Source organism: Kogia breviceps, chromosome 3 (assembly GCF_026419965.1).
Source record: "Kogia breviceps isolate mKogBre1 chromosome 3, mKogBre1 haplotype 1, whole genome shotgun sequence".
NCBI lineage: Eukaryota > Metazoa > Chordata > Mammalia > Artiodactyla > Physeteridae > Kogia > Kogia breviceps.
Genome location: NC_081312.1, coordinates 34,277,660 through 34,305,399, shown reverse-complemented (window position 1 = coordinate 34,305,399; position 27,740 = coordinate 34,277,660). Strand labels below are relative to the sequence as shown.

The 27,740-nt window shown below is 41.5% G+C and overlaps 1 protein-coding gene across 3 annotated transcripts; it reads right to left on the bottom strand.

The window, feature by feature from the left end:
- Nucleotides 1–1,423: 1,423 nt before the first annotated feature.
- RDH11 (retinol dehydrogenase 11) lies at nt 1,424–23,389 on the bottom strand. 3 transcript variants are annotated; one of them, XM_067028299.1, is made up of 8 exons: nt 22,925–23,084; nt 21,773–21,898; nt 20,200–20,318; nt 18,762–18,917; nt 17,250–17,354; nt 16,460–16,669; nt 12,929–13,118; nt 1,424–2,228 (listed from the first exon to the last, which is right to left on the bottom strand). In XM_067028299.1, the coding sequence occupies exons 3-8, from the start codon at nt 20,312–20,314 to the stop codon at nt 2,126–2,128; spliced, it is 879 nt and encodes a 292-aa protein (XP_066884400.1). In that variant the 5' UTR covers nt 20,315–20,318; nt 21,773–21,898; nt 22,925–23,084; the 3' UTR covers nt 1,424–2,125. The 3 variants fall into 3 exon arrangements, with proteins under 3 accessions (XP_066884400.1, XP_058914389.1, XP_066884398.1); XM_059058406.2 differs by lacking the exon at nt 21,773–21,898 and having other exon boundaries at nt 22,925–23,389; XM_067028297.1 differs by lacking the exons at nt 1,424–2,228; nt 21,773–21,898 and adding an exon at nt 5,124–9,672 and having other exon boundaries at nt 22,925–23,090.
- Nucleotides 23,390–27,740: the final 4,351 nt, after the last annotated feature.

Here is a 27,740-nt window from a genome sequence, read left to right as displayed (position 1 = left end):
AAATAGCCTGGGATGGAAAACATGATCTTTGAACAGCATCATAAAAGATTAGTAGAAAACAGGTGAATGAATAATCAAATTATCACACAACCCAAGTTAATGGCATTTGAATTGAGACTGTACTGTGGCTGGCTTTGGGACAAATTATCCTCATGAACAAGAAATGATTGCATAACCGTAGTAATGAAAAGTGTTTTCTTCTTTTGACTCTAATTAAGCTTTCATTTAATTGTTTTCTTCTGTTGACTCAAATTTGTTTAATTCTTATAGTTTTTATTCTGGTAAATAAAAACATGATAAATAATCAAATTTTTTATTTGTCATTGACAGTTAATATAAATTAAGTAAAATATTAATTCGGTTCTGCACTATTATCAAAAGTTTTCCAATTTTTTCCATAAAATGACCATGTCTAAATATATAGCCTAATGGTCAAAACAAGTTCAACAAAAGATTATTTACAAATATGAGAAGACTGTAGTCCTATAACTCTTCTCCACCAAAGTGAACATGTAAATTGTTAGTCCAAGAAAATCACAAACTCTATTAGAAGAATGTACTCCAAACAAGTGATGGAACAGTACCAATTTCTCAGCCTTCCTTTGGCAGCATTACTTTTGATAAACATTCTCCAAATAAATTGTAGATTTCTAGCAAATACAGTAGACATTTTAATCGTGTCAAGATAATGTAAGGAAATGCCCTGAAAGATTTTTTAATTGACTACAATTACCAATATCAGTCCTTAAGATAATTTTGCTGAATAAATAATTGGGGGGGGGTTGTTTGTTTGTTTGTTTTTGTCTGGGTTTTTTTTGTTTTTTACCACATAGGTTGATTGGTGCTTAACATAGTGCCTTTCCCATCTTACTTGAACTCAGGTGGTCACCCTCAATTCTTCTATTGCTGGATATTACTAACATATTTAGCTGGTGTGTGTGTGTGTGTGTGTGTGTGTGTGTGTGTGTGTGTGTTTGAAACCCTTTTCTAGTCCCTTCATTGCATTTGCATGCATTATCTTCCAGGATTCTTCTCTCTTTTGGACTTCTTCCCAGCTACCCATGTGCTTCTTGGTGGGTAGTTATCACCATATACAGAGTTCATTTTCCATTGTATCAAGGACTGAATGACACAGGTGTGCTCAGTCTCTGATCATTTACCTGCACGGGGGTCCAGTTTAATACTGTTCCTTTGTGGCTATTTTGAATACTCCCAGCTGCATAAATACACAAGAACACACACAAAGATATACTCAGGGACAATCACTAAATAGCCTTTCCCTTCTGGTTTTCTAAGAGAAACCAAGGCACAAAAAGGAGGCCTCCATAGATCTAGGGTCAGTAACTCAAGTCAGGTGGCCTATCTTCTCAAGCTGCTTCTTTCACTACCCTCTTGCTGATTTGAGAAACAGCAGGAAAATGAATGACAGTTTAAATTTGATTTTTATTTTTGCCTTTCCCCAAATTTCTGCCATCCTGTAAACTCCACCAACTTCTTAGAAAAGGAAGCTCTTCTGGGGTCTAGGCATGTGAAAGTGTTTTAGCAGCAGTGGCTTTAGGTTGTCAGAGATAAAGCCATGCCACAATCCAGATTCAGTGAAGAGTTCCCTGAACGAATCCAGATGTTGGTGCCATGATGGTTTTTCTTAAGAGGTGAGGGACAAACCCTGCTCTTGAGCCAAGCCACTGTGACTCCTGTAGTTTAGCTAAGGCTAAAGGATGGCCCCCTTGAAGGTTGTTTGGTTGTGAGGATCTACATTGTGGACAAAGAGGATAGAAACTAATCCAAAGTGCCAGAAATTAACCCCTGCCATAGCTTAGGTTCTCTTGGGTAGTAGGCTTCAGAAGGAAAATATGAGCTTGGAGGTCATATGAAGGTCTACTTATCCTATATTATCTCTAGTAACTCTGGCAGTAACAGGAGCAAAATAAATCTGGACAAATGCAAGGCGTTTAGATGAATCTAGCAGTGTACACTGGGCTTTTATCAGACATCAAGCAGGCAAGGCTGGAAGGTTTGCTTTCTTTGTGCTCAAGGTTTTGGCCATCCTGAAGGAGAATCATTTTGGCAGGGAGTACTTAGTAGTCTACTGCAGGCTTCTCTTGGGTCCAACTGCCATCACCTGTCAATCCACAGGGATGCCCAGCAGGTCACAGCTGACATCCCACAGCCGCCTTGCTACTGTCTCATTACGAGCCTGCGCAGAGACCCATGCCACATGGCAGTCACTGGAAAGGAAAGAGAAAGGCTTAAAGCACAGGGTTAAGAATGGAGTCTCCTCTCTGCCTGGGATAAGGAACACAACAGAAAAACAACCCAGGGATGACATGTGCTCTGGGTGCTTCACAGGACCAGTGTCTGTCCTATCTCTGCATCCTCCAATGTTTACCTCAGAGAAAATGTAATTACCATTTTAGATCTCACTAGACCACACCGGATCAGAATGCTTTGTTTGATATATAATGTGTATCATTTAGTCTTTATATTCCCCTTTGTGTATATATATATATATTTATTTTTAACTGTAATATCAGTGCCTGCCTGACTCCTGTGTATGTCCACTTTATTCAAACATGTCCCTAAGGTCCACTCTATAGGACCTTGTACAGTGTCATGTAGCTGAGCTTCTGCTATTTACATTGGTCATAGATGCTTGGAGTGGTTAAAAAAAACCTTCTTCTTTCTGATCTACCTGCAGTTATAACTGTTTTTAAACTCAAAGAACAAGTAAAGTCAGCTTCATAACCAACGAAAGAAGTAAAAGATGATAGCAGAAAAAAAATGGTAATAACAAGGTCCCAGGTGTTTCATATACCTTCTCTTCATTGTTGTAACTACAATTGTTTTAAGTCCCCATTAAATGCAAGAGGGGTGTCCCAACTTTTCACTACCCAGAAAAGTTTCTCAAGGATAATTCTTTTACTCATTTTTGTATTCTCTGCATCTAGTACACAGCAGGGATTCAATGGAGGGTTATTTTCTTTTTTTAATGATTGAGTAAAAGGCTCACGATCTTTGATGTCATGTGAGAAACAATTTTTAAAACTATATTGTTTCAAGGGCTTCCCTGGTGGTGCAGTGGTTGGGAGTCCGCCTGCCGATGCAGGGGACACAGGTTTGTGCCCCGGTCTGGGAAGATCCCACAAGCCACGGAGCGGCTGGGCCCGTGAGCCATGGCCTCTGAGCCTCTGCGTCCGGAGCCTGTGCTCCACAACCAGGGAGGCCACAGCAGTGAGAGGCCCGTGTACAGCAAAAAATTTTTTTTTAAATTAAAAAAAGAAGAGCTACAATTCCGCAGCCTGTGGAAGAAAAACCACATTCGCAGAAAGATAGGCAGAGGACTTTGTACCAGATGAAGGAACAAGATAAAACCCCAGAAAAACAAGTAAGTGAAGTGGAGATAGGCAACTTTCCATTAAAAGAATTCAGAATAATGATAGTGAAGATGATCCAGGACCTCGGAAAAAGAATGGAGGCAGGGCTTCCCTAGTGGCACAGTGGTTAAGAATCCATGTGGCAATGCAGGGGACGCAGGTTCGAGCCCTGATCCGGGAAGATCCCACATGCCGCAGAGCAACTAAGTCTGGGCACCACAGCTACTGAGCCTGCACTCTAGAGCCCACAAGCCACAACTACTATAGCCTGCGCGTCTAGAGCCCATGCTCCGCAACAAGAGAAGCCACCACAACAAGAAGCCTGTGCACCTCAATGAAGAGTAGCCCCACTCACCGCAACTAGAGAAAGCCCGCACACAGCAATGAAGACCCAACAGAGACAAAAAAAAAAAAAAAAAAAAAAGAATAGAGGCAAAGATCAAGAAGATGCAAGAAATGTTTAACAAAGACCTAGAAGAATTAAACAACAAACACCTAGAAGAATTAAACAACAAACAAACAGAGATGAACAATACAATAACTTAAATGAAAAATCCACTAGAAGGAATCAATAGCAGAATAACTGAGGCAGAAGAACAGATAAGTGACCTGGAAGACAGAATGGTGGAATCACCGCCACGGAACAGAATAAAGAAAAGAGAATGAAAAGAAGTGAAGACAGCCTAAGAGGCTTCTGGGACAACATTAAACACAACAACATTCACATTATAGGGGTCTCAGAAGAAGAAAAGAGAGAAAAGACCCGAGAAAATATTTGAAGAGATTATAGTCGAAAATTTCCCTAACATGGGAAAGGAAATAGACACACAAGTTCAGGAAGTGCAGAGAGCCCCAGGCAGGATAAACCTAAGGATAAACACGCTGAGACATATACTAATCAAATTGACAAAAATTAAAGACAAAGAAAAATTATTGAAAGCAACAAGGGAACAACAAAAAATAACATACAAAGGAACTCCCATAACATTAACAGCTGATTTCTCAGCAAAAACTCTAAAAGCAGAAGGGAGTGGCATGATATATTTAAAGTGACGAAAGGGAAGAAACTGCAACCAAGATTACTCTACCCAGCAAGGATCTCATTCAGATTCAATGGAGAAATCAAAAGCTTTACAGACAAGAAAAAGCTAAGAGAATTCAGCACCACCAAACCAGCTCTACAACAAAGGCTAAAGGGACTACTCTAAGTGGGAAACACAGAGAAGAAAAGGACCTACAAAAACAAACCCAAAACAATTAAGAAAATGGTAATAGGAACATACACACTGATAATTACCTTAAACATGAATGGAGTAAATGATGCTTCAACCAAAAGACACAGGCTTGCTGAATGGATACAAAAAAAAGACCCATATATATGCTGTCTACAAAAGACCCACTTCAGACCTAGGGACACATACAGACTGAAAGTGAGGGGATGGAAAAAGATATTCCATGCAAATAGAAATCAAAGGAAAGATGGAGTAGCAATACTCATATCAGATAAAATAGACTTTAAAATAAAGAATGTTACAAGAGACAAGGAAGGACACTACATAATGATCAAGGGATCAATCCAAGAAGAAGATATAACAATTATAAATATATATGCGCCCAACATAGGAGCACCTCAATACATAAGGCAACTACTAACAGCTATAAAAGAGGAAATCGACAGTAACCACAATAATACTGGGGGACTTTAACACTTCACTTACACCAATGGACAGATCACCCAGACAGAAAATTATCAAAGAAACACAAGTTTTAAATGACAATAGACCAGATAGATTTCATTGATATTTATAGGACATTACATCCGAAAACAGCAGTTTACACTCTCTTCTCAAGTGCATGGAATATTCTCCAGGATAGATCACATCTTGGGTCACATATCAAGCCTCGGTAACTTTAAGAGAATTGAAATCATATCAAGCATCTTTTCTGACTAAAACGCTATGAGATTAGAAATCAGTTACAGGGGAAAAAAAGTTAAAAACACAAACACATGGAGGCTAAACAATACGTTACTAAATAACCAAGACATCACTGAAGAAATCAGAGGAAACCAAAAAATACCTAGAGACAAATGACAATGAAAACACAATGATCCAAATCCTATGGGATGCAGCAAAAGCAGTTCTAAGAGGGAAGTTTATAGTAATACAATCCTACCTCAAGAAACAAGAAAAATCTCAAACACACTAACCTTACACCTAAAGGAACTAGAGAAAGAAGAACAAACAAAACACAAAGTTAGTAGAAGGAAAGAAATCATAAAAATCAGAGCAGAAATACATGAAATAGAAACAAAGAAAACAAGAGCAAAGATCAACAAAACTAAAAGCTGGTTCTTTGAGAAGAAAAACAAAATTGATAAACCTTTAGCCAGACTCATCAAGAAAAAGAGGAAGAGGACTCAAATCAATAAAATTAGAAATGAAAAAGGAGAAGTTACAACAGACACTGCAGAAATACAAAGCATCCTAAGAGACTACTATAAGCAACTCTATGCCAATAAAATGGACAACCTGGAAGAAATGGACAAATTCTTAGAAAGGTATAACCTTCCAAGACTGAACCAGGAAGAAATAGAAAATATGAACAGACCAATCACAAGTAATGAAATTGAAACTGTGATTAAAAATCTTCCAACAAACAAAAGTCCAGGACCAGATGGCTTCACAGGTGAACTGTATCAAACATTTAGAGAAGAGCTAACACCCATCCTTCTCAAACTCTTCCAAAAAATTTGCAGAGGAAGGAACACTCCCAAACTCATTCTATGAGGCCACCATCACCCTGATACCAACACCAGACAAAGATACTACAAACAAAGAAAATTACAGACCAATATCACTGTATATTGATGATATTCACCAATATCACTGATGAATATAGATGCAAAAATCCTCAACAAAATACTAGCAAACAGAATCCAGCAACACATTAAAAGGATCATACAGGGCTTCCCTGGTGGCGCAGTGGTTGAGAATCTGCCTGCCGATGCAGGGGACATGGGTTCGTGCCCCGGTCCGGGAAGATCCCACATGCCGCGGAGCGGCTGGGCCCATGAGCCATGGCCGCTGAGCCTGCGCGTCCGGAGTCTGTGCTCCGCAACGGGAGAGGCCACAACAGTGAGAGGCCCATGTACCACAAAAAAAAAAAAAAAAAAAAAAAAAAAAAAGGATCATACACCATGATCAAGAGGGATTTATCTTAGGGATGCAAGGATTCTTCAATATATGCAAATCAATCAATGTGATACACCATATTAACAAATTGAAGAATAAAAACCATATGATCACCTCAGTAGATGCAGAAAAATCTTTTGACAAAATTCAACACCGATTTATGATAAAAACTCTCCAGAAAGTGGCTGTAGAGGGAACCTACCTCAACATAATAAAGGCCATATATGACAAACCCACAGCAAACATCATTCTCCATGGTGAAAAACTGAAAGCATTTCCTCTAAGATCAGGAACACGACAAGGATGTCCACTCTCACCACCGTTATTCAACATAGTTTTGGAAGTCCTAGCCACGGCAATCGGAGAAGAAAAAGAAATAAAAGGAATACAAATTGGAAAAGAAGAAGTAAAACTGTAACTCTTTGCAGATGACATGATACTATACATAGACAATCCTAAAGATGCCACCTGTAAACTACTAAAGCTAATCAATGAATTTGGTAAAGTTGCAGGATACAAAATTAATGCACAGAAATCTCTTGCAGTCTTATACACTAACAACGAAAGATCAGAAAGAGAAATTAAGGAAACAATCCCATTCACCACTGCAACAAAAAGAATAAAATACCTAGGAATAAACCTACCTAAGGAGGTAAAAGACCTGTACTCAGAAAACTATAAGACACTGATGAAAGAAATCAAAGATGACACAGATGGAAAGATATACCATCTTCTTGGATTGGAAAAATCAATATTGTGAAAATGACTATACTATGCAAAGCAATCTACAGATTCAATGCAATCCCTTCCAGTGGCATTTTTTACAAAACAAGAACAAAAACATCTTAAAATTTGTATGGAGATACAAAAGACCCCTAATAGCCAAAACAGTCTTGAGGGGAAAAAATGGAGCTGGAGGAATCAGACTCCCTGACTTCAGACTATACTACAAAGCTACAGGAATCAAGACAGTGTGGTACTGGCACAAAAACAGAAATATAGATCAATGGTATAGTATAGAAAGCCCAGAGATAAACCCACACACCTGTGGTCAACTAATCTACGACAAAGGAGGCAAGGGTATACAGTGGAGAACAGACAGTCTCTTCAATAAGTGGTGCTGGGAAAACTGGACAGCTACATGTAAAAGAATGAAATTAGAACACTGTCTAACATCATACACAAAAATAAACTCAGAATGGATTAGAGACCTAAATGTAAGACAGGACACTATAAAACTCTTAGAGGAAAAAATAGGAAGAACACTCTTTGACATAAATCACAGCAAGATCTTTTTTCATCCACCTCCTAGAGTAATGGAAATAAAACCAAAAATAAACAAATGGGACCTAATGAAACTTAAAAGCTTTTGCAAAGCAAAGGAAACTACAAACAAGATGAAAAGACAACCCTCAGAATGGGAGAAAATATTTGCAAACGAATCAACGGACAAAGGATTAATCTCCATAATATATAAACAGCTCATGCAGCTTAATATTAAAAGAACAAACCACCCAATCAAAAAATGGGCAGAAGACCTAAAGAGACATTTCTCCAAAGAAGACATACAGATGCCCAGAAGCACATGAAAAGCTGCTCAACAGAGACTTCCCTGGTGGTGCAGAGGTTAAGAATCCGCCTACCAATGCAGGGAACACGCGTTTGAGCCCTGGTCTGGGAAGATCCCACTTGCTGTGGAGCAACGAAGCCTGTGCGCCACAATTACTGAGCCTGCACTCTAGAGCCCATGAGTCACAAATACTGAGCCTGCTCGCCTAGAGCCTGTGCTCCGCAACAAGAGAAGTCACCGCAATGAGAAGTCCACAAACTGCAACGAAGAGTAGCCCCTGCTCGCCACAACTAAAGAAAGCCCGCGTGCAGCAACAAAGTCCCAACACAGCCAAAAATAAACAATAAATAAATTTTTTTTAAAAAGCTGCTCAACATCACTAATTATTAGAGAAATACAAATCAAAACTACAATGAGGTATCACCCACCTCACACCAGTTAGAATGGGCATGATCAGAAAATCTACAAACAACAAATGCTGGAGGGGTTGTGGAGAAAAAGGAACCCTCTTGCACTGTTGGTGGGAATGTAAATTGATACAGCCACTATGAAGAACATTATGGAGGTTCCTTAAAAAACTAAAAATAGAATTACCATATGACCCAGCAATCCCTCTACTGGGCATATGCCCAGAGAAAACCATAATTCAAAAAGACACATGCACCCCTATGTTCACTGCAGCACTATTTACAATAGCCAGGTCATGGAAGCAACCTAAATGCCCATCGACAGACGAATGGATAAAGAAGATGTGGTACATACATACAATGGAATATTACTCAGCCATAAAAGGGATGAAATTTGGTCATTTGTAGAGACGTGGATGGATCTAGAGACTGTCATACAGAGTGAAATAAGTCAGAAAGAGAAAAACAAATATCGTATATTAACGCATATATATGGAACCTAGAAAAATGGTACAGATGAACTGGTTTGCAGGGCCGAAATAGAGGCACAGATGTAGAGAACAAACGTATGGACACGAAGGGGGGAAAGTGGCGGGGGTGGGGGTGGGGGTGTGATGAATTGGGAGATTGGGATTGACATGTATACTCTGATGTGTATAAAATGGATAACTAATAAGAACCTGCTGTATAACAGGGAGATCAGCTCGGTGCTTTGTGACCACCTAGAGGGGTAGAATAGGGAGGGTGGGAGGGAGGGAGACGTAAGAGGGAAGAGATATGGGGATGTATGTATATGTATAGCTGATTCACTTTGTTATAAAGCAGAAACTAACACACCATTGTAAAGCAATTATACTCCAATAAAGATGTTTAAAAAAAATGAACCTGCTGTATAAAAAATAAATAAAATAAAATTCAAAAAGAAAAACAAAAGGATCATAGACCTGAACTTAATGTTAAAACTATAAAACTGTTGGAAGAAAACAGTAATAAATCTTTGTGACCTGGGGCTAGGCAACAGTTTCTTAGATAAGACACCAAAAGCACAAGTGATAAAAGAAAAAATAGATAAGTGAGACTTCATCAAAATTAAAAGCTTCTGTTCTTCAAAGGACACCATGAAGAAACTGAAAAGACAAACCAACAGAATGAGAGAAAATATTTGCAAATCATATACCTGATAAAGGACTCATATCTAGATTATATAAAGAACTGTTACAACTAAACAACAAAAAGACAATCCAATTTAAAAATGGGCAAAGGATTTGAATAGACATTTCTCCAACAAAGATATAGAAACGGGCAATAAGCACATGAAAAGATGTTCAACATCATTAGCAGGAAAATGCAAATGAGAACCACAATGAGATGCTACTCCATACATACTCAGATAGCTAATATCAAAGGACAGACAGACAATAACAAGTGCTAACAAGGATGTGGAGAAATTGGAACCCTCATATACTGCTTGTGGCAATGTAAAATGGTGCAGCCACTTTGGAAAACAGTCTGGTAGTTTCTCAACAGCTAAAGTAGAGTTAAAATATGACCCATATTCCAGTGAGATTCCATTTCTGGGTTTAAACCCAAGAGAAATATGCATTCAAAATGTGTACATGAATGTTCATAGCAGCATTATCTTAATAACCTCCAAAATGGGAAAAAAATCCAAATGCCCATCAACTGATGAATGGATAAATGAAGATGGTGTATCCATAAAATAAGATATTTGGCAATAAAAAGGAATGAAGTATTAATACACCCTTTAGCATGGATGAACCTTTAACATGTAATGCTAAGTGAAAGAAGCCAGTCACGAAAGGCCATATATTATATAATTCTAACTGTATAGGCAAATCTATAAAGACAAAAAGTTGATTAGAGTTTCAGGCAGAAAAGAACAACCAGTGCAAAGGTCCTAAAGCTTCAATCAAGACAGACTTGTCAAGACATGTCTTGCTAGTGGTCTACATGGCTGCTGTTGGATCTTCGAAATGCTTAAAATTAAGAATCCATTGTACTGGAAAGGCTCTTCAAAAGTCAATTCAATGATTATGGATTTGAAGCTGACTCTAAGCCATTCAGTCAAAACCAAGATAAAGGGTTATTTCATTTTTAAAAATCTCCAGGGAAGAAGAATCCAGTCACTCTTGGAAAATCATTCCAGTGTAGAAAACTAAATAATCTATCTTCTTGCACTTCAGACCTGCATTTCCAACTATGCACTACACAGTTCTACTCACATATCTTATGGATAACACACTCAACATGTACAGAGCTGGGTTTATTACATAGTGGGCAATTGTTACTCTTTGGATGAACATCTATCCCACATTCTTTTGGCAATAGAAACCTGATTTCTTTCTATGGAATTACCTCTTCCTCTTGGATATAGTTTGAAGAGCCCATTAATCAAATGCTTGCCTGTCCTCCTGTAGACAAGCAAGTGGGGGTGAGAGGATGGAGGCGATGATTGGGGCAGGAAGGAGACCCAATGCTTCCTCCCTGGAGAGTGAATGGTGAGCAACACAACAGACTGAAGACAGCTGGCGTTCACTCACTCCAGCAGCAGGGTCCTGGCCAGCTGACTGGCCATTCTGACTGTTCGAAGCCTGACTCTTCAGTCTTCCTTTCAAACGTAGGAGTATCCCCATATTTTAATAAATTCTCTTTTTGCTTATGTTAGCCAGAGTCCATTTCCACTGGTTTGGAATCAAAGAACCCTAAGTTATACACATTATTTATCTACATCTTCTGTCTCAGTTAATGTCACAGTTACTCTCCTAATAACTCAGGCTTGAACCCAGGTCACCAAATCCTCCTCTACCCCCTCACTTGTTGGTCATCAAGTGGTAAAAATCCTGCCTCTTCAGGGTCTCTCACTTAAACCATTCTCCTCACTCCGGCTGTCATTACCCTACATCAGAAACTCATACTCTCTCATTTGGGGTACTTCATTCGTTCATCAAACGGAGTTACTAAGGATATTTTTCTAAACTGCAGACCAGATTGTGGCTCTCTCTACTGAAACAACTTCTGTGGCTCCTCTCTAAGCCTGTCATTATAGACCTTTCATGATCTGACTGTCTACCTTTCATTCCAATCTGAATTTATTTATAGCCCTTTCTCTAAAATTTCAGATTATTTCCACAAAATCTTGAAGGTGGAGGTGAAACCGTGTTAAAATTTTGACCTTATGTGATATCTGGAATTTGCTTCAAAATAATATGGAATGAGAAAAATATGGGAAGGGGTAGTGGATGGGGATGGGGCAGGATTGGCCATGGGTTAATGGTTGTTGAGGCTGATTATGGGTATATGGGGATTCAACATGCTATTTTGTCTACTCCTGTGTACATTCAAAATTCCCTACAATACAAAGTTTTAAAAGTCTTCACTTATTCAAGAAGGGAGTCCATTGATACTATTTTAGTCCTGAAGGCAATGGAGAAATACAGATTCAAATTCTTTTTAATGTGAAAAAATAGAACTAGGAGTCCAAAAAGGAACAAAGAAAACTAGACTGACATAAAAAAATGTAGGAAGAAAAGAAACAACCAGAAAGCATAATCATCCATATAAAAGATGGCATGAATAAAATCAAACCTAGCAGTTACCACAAAAAAATGTGAATGGGTCAAATTCCCCTATTAAAAGATAAAACATCAGCATCATTAGCAGCATCATTAACTACCTTCATCCCTAGAGTCAAGAGACAAAAGCCATATTGGACAATGTACTTTTTAAAAAAGGTAAGGTATACATACAGACAATGGAATATTACTCAGCCATAAAAAAGAATGAAACAATGCCATATGCAGCAACATGGATGGACCTAGAGATTATCATACTAGGTGCTAGGTGAAGTAAGTCAGACAGAGGAAGACAAATATCATATGCTATCACTCATGTGTGGAATCTAATTTTTAAAAGTAACACAAATGAACTTATTTACAAAACAGAAACAGACTTACAAATATCGAAAACAAACTTATGGTTGCCAAAGGGGAAACATGGTGGGGAGGGATAAATCAGGAGCCTGGGATTAATATACACACACTACTATATCTAAGATAGATAACCAACAAGGATCTACTGTATAGCACAGGGAACTCTACTTAATATTCTATGATAACCTATATGAGAAAAGAATATGAAAAAGAATGAATATATGTATATGTATAACTGAATCACTTTGCTGTATACCTGAAGCTAACACGACATTGTAAATCAACTATAGTCCAATATAAAATGAAAATGTAAATAAATAAACACCCGCTCCCTCCCCCCAAAATAAATAAAAAGGGTATGGTATACCAGATAAATCCAAATTATTTCCTGTGGGCAATGAAATTCCATCTTCAAAAACAGATACATTCATACCTGAAATGGTTTCCACTTAGAACTTCAAGACCTTCTGTTAAGGCACAGTACAGGCTGGTCTGGGCTCCCTGCTGAGGGGTCTTGATGAAGAAGGAGAAAAGCCACCAAATCCATCTCATGAGGGATGAGTGCCGAACCAATTCAGAGTTGACTGTGCCAGGGTGTACAGAGTACGCTGTAACACCAGAGCCTGATGCGGGGATGCCATATAGAGAGGGGAAGACAGGACTTGATGTTGTCAAGTGGCCAAAGAGAGCAGAAGACATTAATAAACATTTGCATTTGCCCCATGTGGACTCCCTTCCCATGATGCTATCGCAAGCACTCCTCACAGTAATTTATACCTTCATTTCACAGATTACAATTAATGCTCAGAGAGGTTATTAACTGCTAGGAAGCAGCAGAGCCAGGACCTCTCAGAAGCACTTGACATTGTTGACCACTCTCATCCTAAAGCTGCCTTTTCACTGGCTTCCATGATCCCACACCTCTTCTGTTTTTTTTTCACCTTTCTGGATGCATCCCCTTGTTTCCTGGACCGGTTCATCATCTTCTACCCAAACTTTAAATGTTAAGAGTTCTCATGGCTCACTAAATTCCCTCTCTGTAATTTATAGCACTCATTTTTATCTACGGTCCAAGTGGCTCCTTGTAACTCTTGGCCGACAATAAAAGGCAGTATAATGTGTTGGTTAAGGGTATGGACTTTGTAGTCAGACTGCCCAGTTTCAAATCCAAGCTTTACCACTCACTAGCTGTGTGACCATCCTAATGTTGTGACTTAGTTTCCTCATCTGTAAAATAGGGATAATTATAATACCTACACCTCACAGGGCTCTTCTCAGGATTAAATGAGTTCATGTGTAAAAGAGCTTAGAATACTGTCTGGTGCATGATAAGTGCTAAATGACACTTATGCATGTGCTATTTCAGGTCCCCGATTCTTTTCTAGAAACGCTGGGGTCAGAAATGTTTCCAATTTTTTAAATTTTATTTTATATATATAAAATGTCTATTACCTACTCTCCCTAGTACAGGTGAGGTTTTGCTGCCAAATGAGTTTTGGTATCAAGCTTAGGAAAAAACTGAGTTTTCAGGCCTTTGTGGATTTCATAATTACAGAAAAAGGACTAGGGACCTGTATTATTTTCCACTTGACATCTACTCTAGATGACCCATAGTAATGCAGACTCAGAGGTCCAAAACTGATTTCATATATTTAAGGCCAAACCTGGTTCTTGCAGTGTTCCCTACACTTTCAACCAGGCAGGCACACAGGACCAGTCCTTAAGGATCCACCACCTCACCATGCATCTCCAAGCAACAAGCCCTGTGATTTTCACATCCTAAATATCTCTCAGGAGTGTCTATTACTCTCCATCTCCACCACCTACTTGGAGGTAGTCCAAGCTACCCTCACTTCTTACCTCAACCACAGAAATCACCTGCTGCATCCACTCTTGCCCTCGTTTTAAAAAAGGATTCCGGGCTTCCCTGGTGGCACAGTGGTTGAGAGTCCGCCTGCCAATGCAGGGGACACGGGTTCGTGCCCCAGTCTGGGAAGATCCCACATGCCCCGGAGCGGCTAGGCCCCTGAGCCATGGCCACAGAGCCTGTGCGTCTGGGGCGGGGCCTGTGCTCCGCAACGGGAGGGGCCACGGCAGTGAGAGGCCCGCATACCGCCAAAAATAAAAAAATAAAAAAGGATTCCATTTTAACGGTTTTCCATTGCTCTTAGAATAAACACTAAAATCCTTACTGTGGCCTCTCTGGATTTCACCTTCACCTTCCTTATCAGTCTCAGCTCAGACCTCTTGCTTTCTACATTCTAACTATGACTGCCTTTTCTCAGTTTCTCAAGCAGAGACCAGACCTTCATGCATTCTCTTCCTTCTGCCTGGAATGTTCCTTAGCCCCTCAGCTGCCTCACCCCACCCACACTGTAACCCATTTAATTTCTAATCATCCTGCAAGGGCTCAGCTTGCAACTCACTCTCTCAGAAAAGTCCTTCCTGATCCTTCAGACTGAATAAGGTTCTCCCCACCCCCCTGCCAATCCATTATAGGTCCTCGTAATTCCCCTTTATAGCATTTATCACAATTATAATTAAATAACAACAACAAAAAGAAAACTGTCTAGACGTTGTTTGGGAAATGAATAAACTAAAGCACATCTATACTATGAAACACAATGTGGCCAACAAAAGTAATGGGGTCAATCTCCATGTACTACATGGAAAGATCTCTAAGATACTGTGTTGGAATTTCACTTCCTTATGTATGATATATACATATGTAAATGCACAAGAAAATAATTGGAATGGTGCACATCAAGTTGTTGACAGTGGTATCTTGAGGGGAGAAAAGCAGAAAGGGAAGAGAGGAGAATAACTCTATATACTTCCATCTTATTTGAACTTTTTACAATGAGAATTATTCATGCATTACTAGACTGATTTTACATGTGGTTTTACATGTGACAGTTGTATAAGTACTTGCTAATTATTTCTCTCTCCCATTGGATGTGAACCACTCCACCACTCTACTAATCCAGTGTGTAAAATAGCATGGACACTGAATACGTGGCTGTTGAATGGCTGAAGGAATGACTCTTCCGTCATGCCCAGGTTTCTTTCATTGCATCAAAGCTATTTCCCACCTAATCCTCACACTTATCAGGTTTTCTCACTCCTGTAGCCTCTGCTTTTATCTGATCCTCACAGCTGGGTCCATCTCTCCACTTCCAGGCCACCCTAGCTCCCTGACCAACCTTTGGATAGTTTTCACCATCCAGTTACCCTGATCCATCCCAAGCTGATAAAGGATGTTATGCCCTGGGCATACACATAACTCTCCATCTCACAGCTGTCCACGTGGCTTGGCGATCCTGTTCCAACGATGGGGCTAACGTGTCTGATACCTTCAGCCTGAATTCTGCCTGCCTTAATCCTAAGCAACTCTAATTGTCCACCCTGGATTTCCTGTTCTATTTATTGGAAATCCATAGTAGACCATTCTAAGGACCTCTGTTTATTTGTGACTGGAGACTCCCCTCCTCAAGCATACATTTCCCTCTTATTTGACCCTCTGTTGTTAGGGAGACCCCCTCCATAGTCCCAGCACCTGTTTTATCCCAATGGTTGTAGCTAGTGCCAGTTCTGGTCCCTCCCTTCTATCTAGTTTCACTACGAGTCAAAAAACTTGATTTGCTCATGAGGCCTGAATTAATCATGACAATAATCCGTGAAGCAGTCCCATTTTACATATGAGGAAATAAGTCTTGAAAAGTTAAGCAACTTGCTGCAGGTCATGCAGCTAGTAACTGCCAAAGCCCAGCCTTCAGAATTTTCCTGTTACCTCCCAGTCACCTCCAACATTCACTTGTGGGCTGTTTACTAAAACTATACCCAGGTAGAGCCATGGAAGCAGGTCCTGTCCAGAGGATGGGCTCCAGAAAACAGTTCCTATTCCCATGGCTTTTAGCTACTTCCCATTGACTCATGTCTCCACACTCATTTCTTCTAAGCCTACCTTTTAGCCTCCGGGCCAGTTCCTGGGTAAAGAGAATGTTGGCTAACTTGCTGTGACAGTAGGCCAGACCGGCATGGTAGAACTTTTCACCCTGCAGGTTATGGAAGTGGATCCTTCCCAGGTGATGTGCTAAGGAAGACACATTCACTACCCTTGATGGGGTTGATTCCTTCAACTTCTCTAGCAACAGGTGGGTCAGGAGGAAGTGACCTTTGAGAAAAGGTAGAATTAACAGAGTTCAGGGCCAATCTGAGGGTGAAGGGAGTAGTGGTGAGCCAGGCTCAGCTATGGAAGGCAGAGCATTCAAGAATAAGGCTTTTTGCCTCATTAATTCATTATCAACTACAGAATAAGTTCAGTGACGGTTTAGGGAAATAGGGACAGCCAAAGACATGAGACATCTTTCTGTGAGGTAGGTCTGGATTATGTGAATATGAATACGAAGTCATGTCTTATTCCAACTTTGAATAACATCGCTGTTTAAGAGCAGGTGGCCTCTACTTGATGCTGGCCACAAGTGTCTTTACAAAGAAAGCAACACAGCCCCCAATCCAATTAGGTTGTTCAAAAATATTCTAAGGTAAATTGAATCTGAAGCACAGATTAAAAAGTGGGAGGAACCTCAAGCGAGCCTGAGCTTTCAGGCAGGACAACACTATTTATTATACACTTTTAGTCTATTATGGCCCAAAGGTCCAATCACACCACAAAGAAGGCTCCATATGACCCTAAGTTTTCCAAGGAGAACTTTAGTTTCCCTCTAGCTTTGTGATGAGACACAATTTCTTACCTAAGTGGTTGACTCCCATGTGCATCTCAAAGCCGTCAGCTGTCTTGGAGTAGGGACACATCATGACTCCTGCGTTGTTGATCAAAATGTGGAGATGCTTTTCCTCTGCAGGGAAGAGGGGATGGAGTGTGGAAGTGGCCAGCCACAGCTGTTACATCTTTGAAATCTGCCCCATACCCATGCTTTGAAAATGAGAATGCATGGCGTCAATCTTTCCTCTATTTTCCCCTCATACTTATTTTGTATTGTTTTTTCATTTTAAGACTTCAGTTGAATCACACATACTCTTTTTTATTTTTATTTATTTATTTTTTTTGAAGTAACCGGGCCTCTCTCTGTTGTGGCCTCTCCCGTTGCGGAGCACAGGCTCCGGACGCACAGTCTCAGCGGCCACGGCTCACGGGCCCAGCCGCTCCGCGGCATGTGGGATCTTCCCGGACTGGGGCACGAACCCGTGTCCCCTGCATCGGCAGGCGGACTCTCAACCACTGCGCCACCAGGGAAGCCCATACATACTCTTAATACAGGGCCCAATTCCACCTGAAACTACCAAATGGCCTTTTCAATCTTTCCAATTCAGGAGCTACTAACTCAGTGCTTTTGGGAAGTGTTCTGACTATCTCTCCCAACAGAAAGACTTCCCAAGCTGAATGGGAAATTCCAAAACAAGAGAAAAAGGATACTCTCTCTATGCCTCCCTGCTGCTCGGATTCAGGTCCACAAAGAAACACTGGTTTCACCCCTTTGTTTTATCTGCCAACTCTCTCTTATGATTTATTTCCTCATATGAGTTGTAATTTCTGACTAAAAGTATATATCAGCAGAAGTTGCTTCCCTTGGGAGGCCTAGATCCCTAGGTTATGAGGGAATAAGCCTACAGAGTGCTCTTGGACTCAATTTTGATGGGATACTATGGGGTTTTACATTAATTTCTCAGCTCAAGTTTCTTGCACCAGTTGGTGGTGTGAATGAATCCCCCCCCAACCCCATAAATGATGTCAGCTTGAAGTTCTAATTTCTTGCAGATGACCGTTTATCCATCCATGTTCTAAAGAGATGATAAGCTTCTTTGTCATGTCCCTGAGCTGGTGGCCTGGGGTTTTTTTTAAGCTCCCTGTACCAAGGACCAGATGGCTTTTTGTTAATCCCAACCTTATATGGAGCCTCAGACACAGACAGCAACCCAGCTCTCAACATCCTGAGGTCTCATCTCCTATCCCTGTACGGATATTTGGACTTCAGACCTTAAAGCCCATATTGAGTTCTGGTACACGTATGAGATTTCTGGCTTTAGTTCTTATGCACTGCTATGAACCTTTGAATTCACTTTTTGTTTCTGCCTCTTGAGTATTTCCCTTCGTTACTAATGAGTTCAGCTATGAATCAGAAGTTTGGGGCTATATTTTGTCTAGCATCTCTATGTGTCACAGAAGGAGAGGAATCTTTTCCTTTTAGCTAAGTCTGCCATGTTGACTGCAAGACCCACAGCACAGTCTCCAGTGCCACACTTACCTGCTAAGAAGCCCTTAGCAAAGGCTCGAATAGATTTAGTATCAGCCAAGTCCAGTTTCCGCACCAACACCTGTTGGTTCCCTGTCATGATCTGGATCTCTCTGGCCACCAACTCCGCCTTTTGCACATCCCGGCAAGCTAAGTATACACGGGCTCCTGTCAACCAACATATAAAAGAGACAAATTGTTGGCTCTGTTTCTGAGTGAGCATCAAAGACCTAATACTAATGTTAAATGTTATTTTCTACTGTTTTTTTTTAAAAAAGGAATTACCCCTACTTCACACAGAGGTATTTGATGAACAAATCAGGAAAGAAAAATAAATCAATAATATTCATTGTGTCCATTATATGCAGAACATTGTACTAGTGTCAGACCAGCAAATCAGCGGGGCACTTGGAATATTCTTGAATTCCAAGACTGGGAGGAAATAATGAGAATGGTCATCATTTCAAGGGATAAAATAGCAGTAGTAAGAAGAAGACCTAAATAGACATTTCTCCAAAGAAGATCTACAGATGGCCAATAGGCACATGAAAAGATGTTTAACATCGCTAATTATTAGAGAAATGCAAATCAAAACTACAATGAGATATCATCTAACATCAGTCAGAATGGCCATATCATCAAAAGTCTACAAATAATGAATACTAGAGAGGGTGTGGAGAAAAAAGAATGCTCCTACACTGTTGGTGGGAATATAAGTTGGTTCAACCACTATAGAAAACAGTATGGAGGTTCCTCAGAAAACTAAAAATAGAATTACCATATAATCCAGCAATCCACTCCTGGGCATATATCTGGACAAAACTATAATTCAAAAAGATACATGCACCCCTATGTTCATAGCAGCACTATTCACAATAGCCAAGATATGAAAACAGCCTAAACATCCACTGACAGATGAATGGATAAAGAAGATGTGGTACATATATACAATGGAATACTACTCAGCCATAAAAAAGAATGAAATAATGCCATTTGCAGCAATATGGATGCAACTAGAGATTATTACACTAAGTGAAGTAAGTCAGAAAGAGAAAGACATACTATATGATATCACTTATACATGGAATCTAAAATATGACACAGATGAACCTATCTACAAAACAGAAACAGACTCACAGACATAGAGAACGAACTTGTGGTTGCAAGATGGGGGTGGTGGGGGATGGATGGACTGGGAGTTAGGGATTGGCAGATGCAAGCTATTACATATAGAATGGATGGACAACAAGGTCCTACTATAGAGCAGAGGGAGCTATATTCAATATCCTATGATAAACCACATGGAAAAGAATATATTAATAAAAGAATGTATATATATGTATAACTGAATCACTTTGCTGTACAGCAGAAATTAACATTGTGAATCAACTATACTTCAATTAAAAAAAAACAACAGTGGCAGGAGGGAATTAGAAGCAGATGAACTTGCCTCTTTGAGCTAGCTCTTTGGCTGTCTCCTTCCCGATGCCTGTGTTGGCTCCAGTGACCACAGCGACCTTCCCAGGAAGCTGGATGGTTGATGTACACACCCCGCTGGACAGCATTTTCCTGCAGACAGAAGAGAGCTCATCAGTTCTTCATTCTCTTTGTCTCAGCCAGCGACTCCTGCAACATCCCCATGTCTACAGGTCCCAAGGCTGAGGGATGTTTTGGTTCCTTCTACTGCTGTCTTTTTATAGATTAAAGGAAGGTTGTAGGAAAGAAAACAAAATTTTCTGCTCTTAAGATTTTCTTGCTCGGGCTTCCCTGGTGGCACAGTGGTTAAGAATCTGCCTGCCAATGCAGGGGACATAGGTTCGAGTCCTGGTCCAGGAAGATCCCACATGCCACGGAGCAACTAAGCCTGTGCACCACAACTGCTGAGCCTGAGCTCTAGAGCCTGTGGGCCACAACTACTGAGCCCGCGTGCCACAACTACTGAAGCCCGTGTGGCTAGAGCCCGTGCTCCGCAACAAGAGAAGCCACCACAATGAGAAGCCCACGCACCACAACTAGAGAAAGCCCATGCACAGCAACGAAGACCCAACGCAGCCAAAAATAAAAATAAATAAATAAGTAAATAAATTTATTTTTTAAAAAAGGACAGAAGTGAGTCTATTATAAGGGCAAACCTTAGCACTGTTCCCTGCAGTTACAAGAAATGATGAATATCTGTTTAGCCAGGATCCTGGTGGAGCTCTTTCTTAGGCTTAGGAAATCACAAGACTCAGCCTAGAAAAAGAAAGAACTGGTCCACTGATGTTAATCTGTCCATAACTGTCACTTTATGGCCTTAATAAAACAGCTTACCCAAAACAAAGTTAAAATTATGAAAGCTTGTCAACCTGGACAAAACGAACAGAAACACACACACACACACTTAAAAATAAGACAAAGAAGGACTTCCCTGGTGGCACAGTGGTTAAGAATCCATCTGCCAATGCAGGGGACATGGGTTCGAGCCCTGGTCTGGGAGGAGCCCTCACGCCGCGGAGCAACTAAGCCCGTGCACCACAACTACTGAGCCCGCATGCCACAACTACTGAAGCCTGCGTGCCCAGAGCCTGTGCTCCACAACAAGAGAAGCCACCGCAGTGAGAAGCCTGCACTCAGCAACAAAGAGTAGCCCCTGCTTGCCGCAACTAGAGAAAGCTTGCACAGAGCAACGAAGACTCAACGCAGCCAAAAATAAATAAATACATTTAGAAAAAATAAATAAGACAAAGAATAATGCAAATAAGTGCAAAGGGGAGATGAGATTCAAGTCCTGGTTTCACTAATTTGAGTCCTTCCTTCATCCTGCTTCTCCAAAAGAATGAATGCACAAACAAGTATTAGTAGGCCTCGGATTGTTCTTTTCTCTGCACATCTTGGGGGCTCAATTTAAAACAATTTGTTTACTGGGAGATGCATTTTTAAGAGCATTTCAACCTTTTTCATTGAACTTAGAATTGCAAAGTACACACTTCTAGCCACTCAAGTTCCTGCTTAGAACAAACAGGCCATGAAGGAAGCAAACTAACTCACGGTGACCACCAACAGATATCTTCCTCCTCAGAACAAGCCTCCCTGCTCAGTTTCCCACATTCCTTCGGCTGTAGCTCCAGGAGCCTCAACATATCAGGGCCTCTACCCAGCTTTTCCTTCTCCTTAACCAGCAGGAAGAAAAGATACAATCTACTATGAAAGTCCTGCTCTGGTCGAGCCCCCATGACCTAGCTAGGTGGTTTGGAACATCACCCTTGGAATGTAACCTTCCTTAGAAAAGTCTTGCTGAGGTATGAGCCCTATTTTCAGTTCAGGTTCAACTCTTTACTGAGACTCTATGTGGATAAGAGGATGTCGTGGCGGAAAGAGATAAAAAGCAGCGTTTCGGCCCAGTACCAACACCCATGTGTGCCTAGAGGTGGAAGTACTGCGTGTGCAGAGGGGAGGAAAAATACAACTGGAGGAGGGGCTCGAGGGAGGTGGGGAGAAAGGGAAGAAGGGGTGAATGTGGTAAGAAACGGCAGAGGGTGACCTAGCGCGCCTTCCAGTTCCACTCAGACAGTGACCGCGTTCCCCTTCCCCCGCCCATCCAATCCCCACCGAGGGAAGGAGGGTGCGTCTTCAGGCACTGGTCCACCGTCACTACTGGTGATTTACTCAGCACCAATCAGCAGTGTGCAACTCGCTGCTGATTCTCCGGGGCACTCAGCCAGCCACTGGCTGATGTGTCACCTGGTCAAGAGACCACGACCCTCAACCTCTCCTCCCCACCCCCAAACCCCAGAGCAGGGCTCGGACCACCTCCCACCCCCAACTCCTGCTGCAAAGGCAGGTAGAAGGCAGGAGAATGTGATGAAACCCTTTCATTTCTCTCCTTTACTACATCTGTCCAGAGAAAAAGCAAATCTAACAGCAACAAGAGAGCAAGCAATGGAGCTGCAGATGTCACGATTCGCACTGAGGAAACAAAGCAGGGTGCTCCGGACTGCAGCCCCTTCCCACGGCCTGGGGTCTCCTGGTATCGCCCTCCTCACCCAGGGCAGCTGGACCTCCTCCGACCAACCGAACTCCCCTACTTGGAGCCCCGCGGGGAGTCTTCCTTTCCTTCTTTTGAAGAACAGAGCTTCGATGGGGATGAATGTTTCCCCCGAAGGCTTCTCAAGAGAAGGCAATACATTTGCACAGACCTGATTTGGGGTGCAGCGATGTACAGGAGAAAGGGGAGGAGGAGGAGCAGGAGCAGGACCCCAATCATCTCGCGGGCAGGCAGGTGCGGCTGCCGGAGGTGAGCGAGATGCCCCAGCGGCGCTCGCCGGCTGTGGCCTCTCTTCCGAGACACGCCCTAGTAAAGTGCGACAGCCCGGGGAGTAAAGCCGTCTGGGAAATGTAGTCCAAAGCTTGGCATGTGAGCACGCTGTTCCCAGACGCTGAGAGAAGCTGAATCTTGCACCAGATACGCAAAGGGTCCCCAACCAGCTAGGATCTAGGGCCTTTGGGATCATCGAACCAGCTCTCCCATGGCCCTTCTGGCCACCATGAAATCTCCCCAGTCCTCTCTGTGCCGGTGCCTAAGTCCAGACCCTGGTTCAGTTTTTCCCAATTTTGGTTAGGCGGTTACCGCATGTTTCTCCTGGAGGTCAAATATTGGCGTCTGGGAAATGTTCTAAGGCTGACTGCACAAAAGAGGAGCGGTTGAAGTCTGACAGTTGGTGGGGGAGGCGGGAATCTTTCCTCCTTAGGGATTCCTTCACGCAAAGAAGCAGAAGCAATCGGTCGCTGAAGACATTACTACCAGGAGAATCATTTTATTGTGTCTTTTTGGAATTATAATGCAATATAAAGTATAATCATAATTTTCCTGGTGTTTGAGTGTTAACTGATGATAGAATATAGTTTTCTTGATGACTTGGGTTAGTTATATTAACTCCCAGGGTAGCAATGGATTTCTCAGATTAGCACAGTTGGTTTTGCCTACTCATGAAAGTATTTAATCCTGTCTTGAATTAAAGCCATGGAAATTCTGTGGGAACAAGCAGCTTCCCTGGTCAGTCACTCCTTTCAGTCTGCCATCTGAGGACTCTGTCTCGTTTCCTTGGGGGTGAAGGTGGGGAATGTTTTAAGTCATTATCTGTCTGTGGTCCCTGACTGCACACAGTAATGTATTCTGGTTCTTCTGGATAATTCATTTCCATTTGATTGAAAGACACATATTCCAAGCTCAATTTGAACCAATATATTTTATAGCAATTGGAGAGAAGAGGGTTTCCTTCACACAATACAAATTTCTACTGATTTAACATTATATTATCTAAAGTCATCAGATTTTGTCACATGCTCATTATTGTGTTACTTAATATTTGAATAGAGTTTTACACCTGTATTAAAAGCCTTTCCCATGTTTTGTTCCTTATTCATTCACTCATTTATTTGACAAATGTTTATGGTATTCCTACAATGTACTAGGCACTGTGCTGAGGTCCAGCAAGGAGCCTAGTACAAGGGAGAAATTACCTCTGCAACAAGTGATCACTGTGAATAAATTGTGATGAGGGTTATGAGGGAAAATAGAGAAAGCTTTGGGAGGTCATAGTAGGGGACCTCTCCTGGTCTAGAAATCAGGAAGGCTTCTTTGAGGAAATAACATTTGAGCTGAGGCCTGAGGAAGGTCAGGAGTTAGTGGGCAAGCAACATATAGGCAAGAGTGCTCTGAGCAGAGGACTTGAGTGAGTGCACTTGATGGTGCAGAGTTAAAACAGGGGCCACTAGAACAATGGAAAACACTGGTCTAGTTGAGGCACAGGGGCTAGGGGCAGTGCCAGAAATGGCAGTAACAGCCAGTGCTTATATAGTGCTTATTAAGTGCCAGGCCCTTGCCAAGTGCTTTATATCTATTAACTACCTTGACTCTCATAACAACTCTATGAGGTAGGTACTATGACTTTCCCTATTTCACAGACAAGGAAACTGAAACAGCAACAAGGTTAAATACGTTAGCCCAGGACATAGTGGCAGAGCTGGGATTCAAACTTAAGCAGGTTGTATCCATGGTCTGTGCCCTTAATGACTGAGCCGTGTTGCCAAATGTTCATTGCAGCTCTATTTACAATAGCCAGGACATGGAAGCAACCTAAGTGTCCATCAACAGATGAATGGACAAAGAAGATGTGGCACATATATACAATAGAATATTACTCAGCCATAAAAAGAAATGAAACTGAGTTATTTGTAATGAGGTGGATAGACCTTGAGTCTGTCATACAGAGTGAAGTAAGTCAGAAGGAGAAAAACAAATACCGTATGCTAACACATATATATGGAATCTAAGAAAAAAAAATGTCATGAAGAGATTAGTGGTAGGACGGGAATAAAACACAGACCTACTAGAGCATGGACTTGAGGATATGGGGAGGGGGAAGGGTAAGCTGTGACGAAGTGAGAGAGTGGCATGGACATATATACATTACCAAATGTAGGGTGGATAGCTAGTGGGAAGCAGCCGCATAGCACAGGGAGATCAGCTCTGTGCTTTGTGACCACCTAGAGGGGTGGGATAGGGAGGGTGGGAGGGAGGGAGACGCAAGAGGGAAGAGATATGGGAACATATGTATATGTATAAGTGATTCACTTTGTTATAAAGCAGAAACTAACACACCATTGTAAAACAGTTATACTCCAATAAAGATGTTAAAAAAAAGAAAGATGAGGCTGGAGAACTTCTTCTTATACATATGCACATTTGGGCATCTACACAAAATTTGCATGCAATTTCATCCATAGAACCCAGATTAAAAACAATTGGCTAAACCTGTCAATTTTAATAATGTAATAGGGAGTTATTTACAAGCAAAAGCGATTTTATTCAGAAATAGCCATAAGAACCTGAAATTCAAGATATGCAAACTATGGTGGCCCATGGGCAAACCCAGAGAACAAGGAAGGGGAGCTTGCTTTTATAGCAAAAGCAGGGTGGGGTGGTGGGGAGGGGCTGCGATAATCAAAGAGTCCATTGGAGAAAGCTGGGAATCCAAAGTATGGAGGCTTCTTATTGGTTGGGCTGTTAAAGTCTGATTGGCCAGACTGTATGCAGTGGAGAGTTTTCTTCTTCCTGCTGGATAGTGATGTAGGCAACATTTTCCTGTGGGAGATGTAGGCAAACGTCTCTTCCTGTTTGGAGTAATTGATGATGCATGGCTGGGCATGAGAGCTCCCCATATAGGCCTGTCCCACTCCAATTGTAGCTGAGGTTTCTTTAGTTAATTCCACAAAATTGATGACTGAAAATGGGTAAGCAGAAGAGTCACTTGGAGAGGAAGTTAGAGAAAATTCAGAGGAGGACCTTGAGGAGCACTCAAATTATGGGATAAGTAGAGAAAGGTAAGACTGAAAATGGACTGTGAAAAGGGGACAGAGAGGTTGGAGATGTATTAGCCTGGGTCTAAGCAGGTTAGAGAAACCACACAGTAAATTTGAACAGGGAAATTTTAATATGAAGAATTATTAACCATAACGGGATTGGAATAATGAGGAACTGGCTTGTACAGGAGTGATTAAACTTTTCTTATAAAGAAAAGTAAATATTTTAGGCTTTGGGGGCCATCTCTGTTGCAGCTACCAACTCTGCTACTGTAACATGAAAACAGCCATAACAGTATGTAAATGAATGAGCACGGCTGTGTTCCAATAAAACTTTATTTACACAAACAGGCAGTGGACTGAATTTGGCCTGTGGGTCACAGTTTGCTAACCAGTGGGCTAGTAAGAAGTAAAGAGAACTCTAGGGAATTCCCTGGCAGTCCAGTGGTTAGGACTCTCCACTTTCACTGCCAAGGGCCTGGGTTCAATTCCTGGTTGGGGAACTAAGATCCCACGAGTTGTGTGGTGTGGCCCCAAAAAAAGAACTCTAAAGGCTAAAAGAACAGATAAAATAAAAAATAGATATAATTTAAATTTTTAATAGCAGATATACTATAAATAATACAATATAATAGCCCCTACCTGGGGCTGAGATGGAGCTCCCTAGGAAAAGACCCCTTCTACTCCCAGACTGAAGCCCAGGGCTTGCTGGAGAGTATAGCACACTGAATGGCAGAGAAGTCACTGTCTGCTGCACCACTGAAATTTGCTGGAAATCCACTGTGCTAGGGAAAGCTGTCCACAGGGAAGTGTCTCACTGGAGGCACTCTGCTACAAAACCACCTGAGGGGAGGGTTGCTGGGGGACACTGCCGGCCACTGAATGCTGATGGAGTCAGGCACTTGATGGTGCAGAAGCTGCGTGGACCACAGGAGCCTGGCACTGCGGGAGCCAAGCCTGCTGCATAAGCCTGCAGAGCTAGCGCAACAGAACCAGAAAGCAAGCCCCTTTCCTTCCGCAGTGTCTCTCCAGTGCCATCTATTGACAAAACTTAATATCGTGCCAGATGCCAAAGAAGAGAATATAGAAAATAGAAGGGTCATTTTCCACTCTCATAAAGCAAGCAAAAAGGATGAATTGGAGCTGAAAGGCAATAAATTGATAACTGGCACCAGAGGGAACCCAGAGGATGTGGTGTAATAGAATGCATTATAAAGGCATTTAAAGAAGTGGGTACAACACCAAAAGCATGAGCCATAGAAGAACAAATTAAGTTAGACTTCATCCAAATTAATAACTTCTGTTCTTTGAAAAATAAAGACTGGGAGAAAATATTTGCAAATCACATATTTGATAAAGGACTTGTAGTCAGAATATATATTTTAAAAACTCCCCAAACTCAAGATTAAGAAAACAACCCAATATTTTAAATGGTCAAGTGATTTGAACAGATACTTCAACAAAGAAGATATATAGGGACTTCCCTGGTGGTCCAGTGGTTAAAAATCCACCTTACAATGCAGTAGATGTGAGTTCCATCCCTGGTCGGGGAATTAGGATCCCACATGCTGAAGGGCAACTAAGCCCGCGAGCCACAACTAGAGAGCCTGTGTGCCACAACTACTGAGCCCAAGCACTGCAACTACTGAG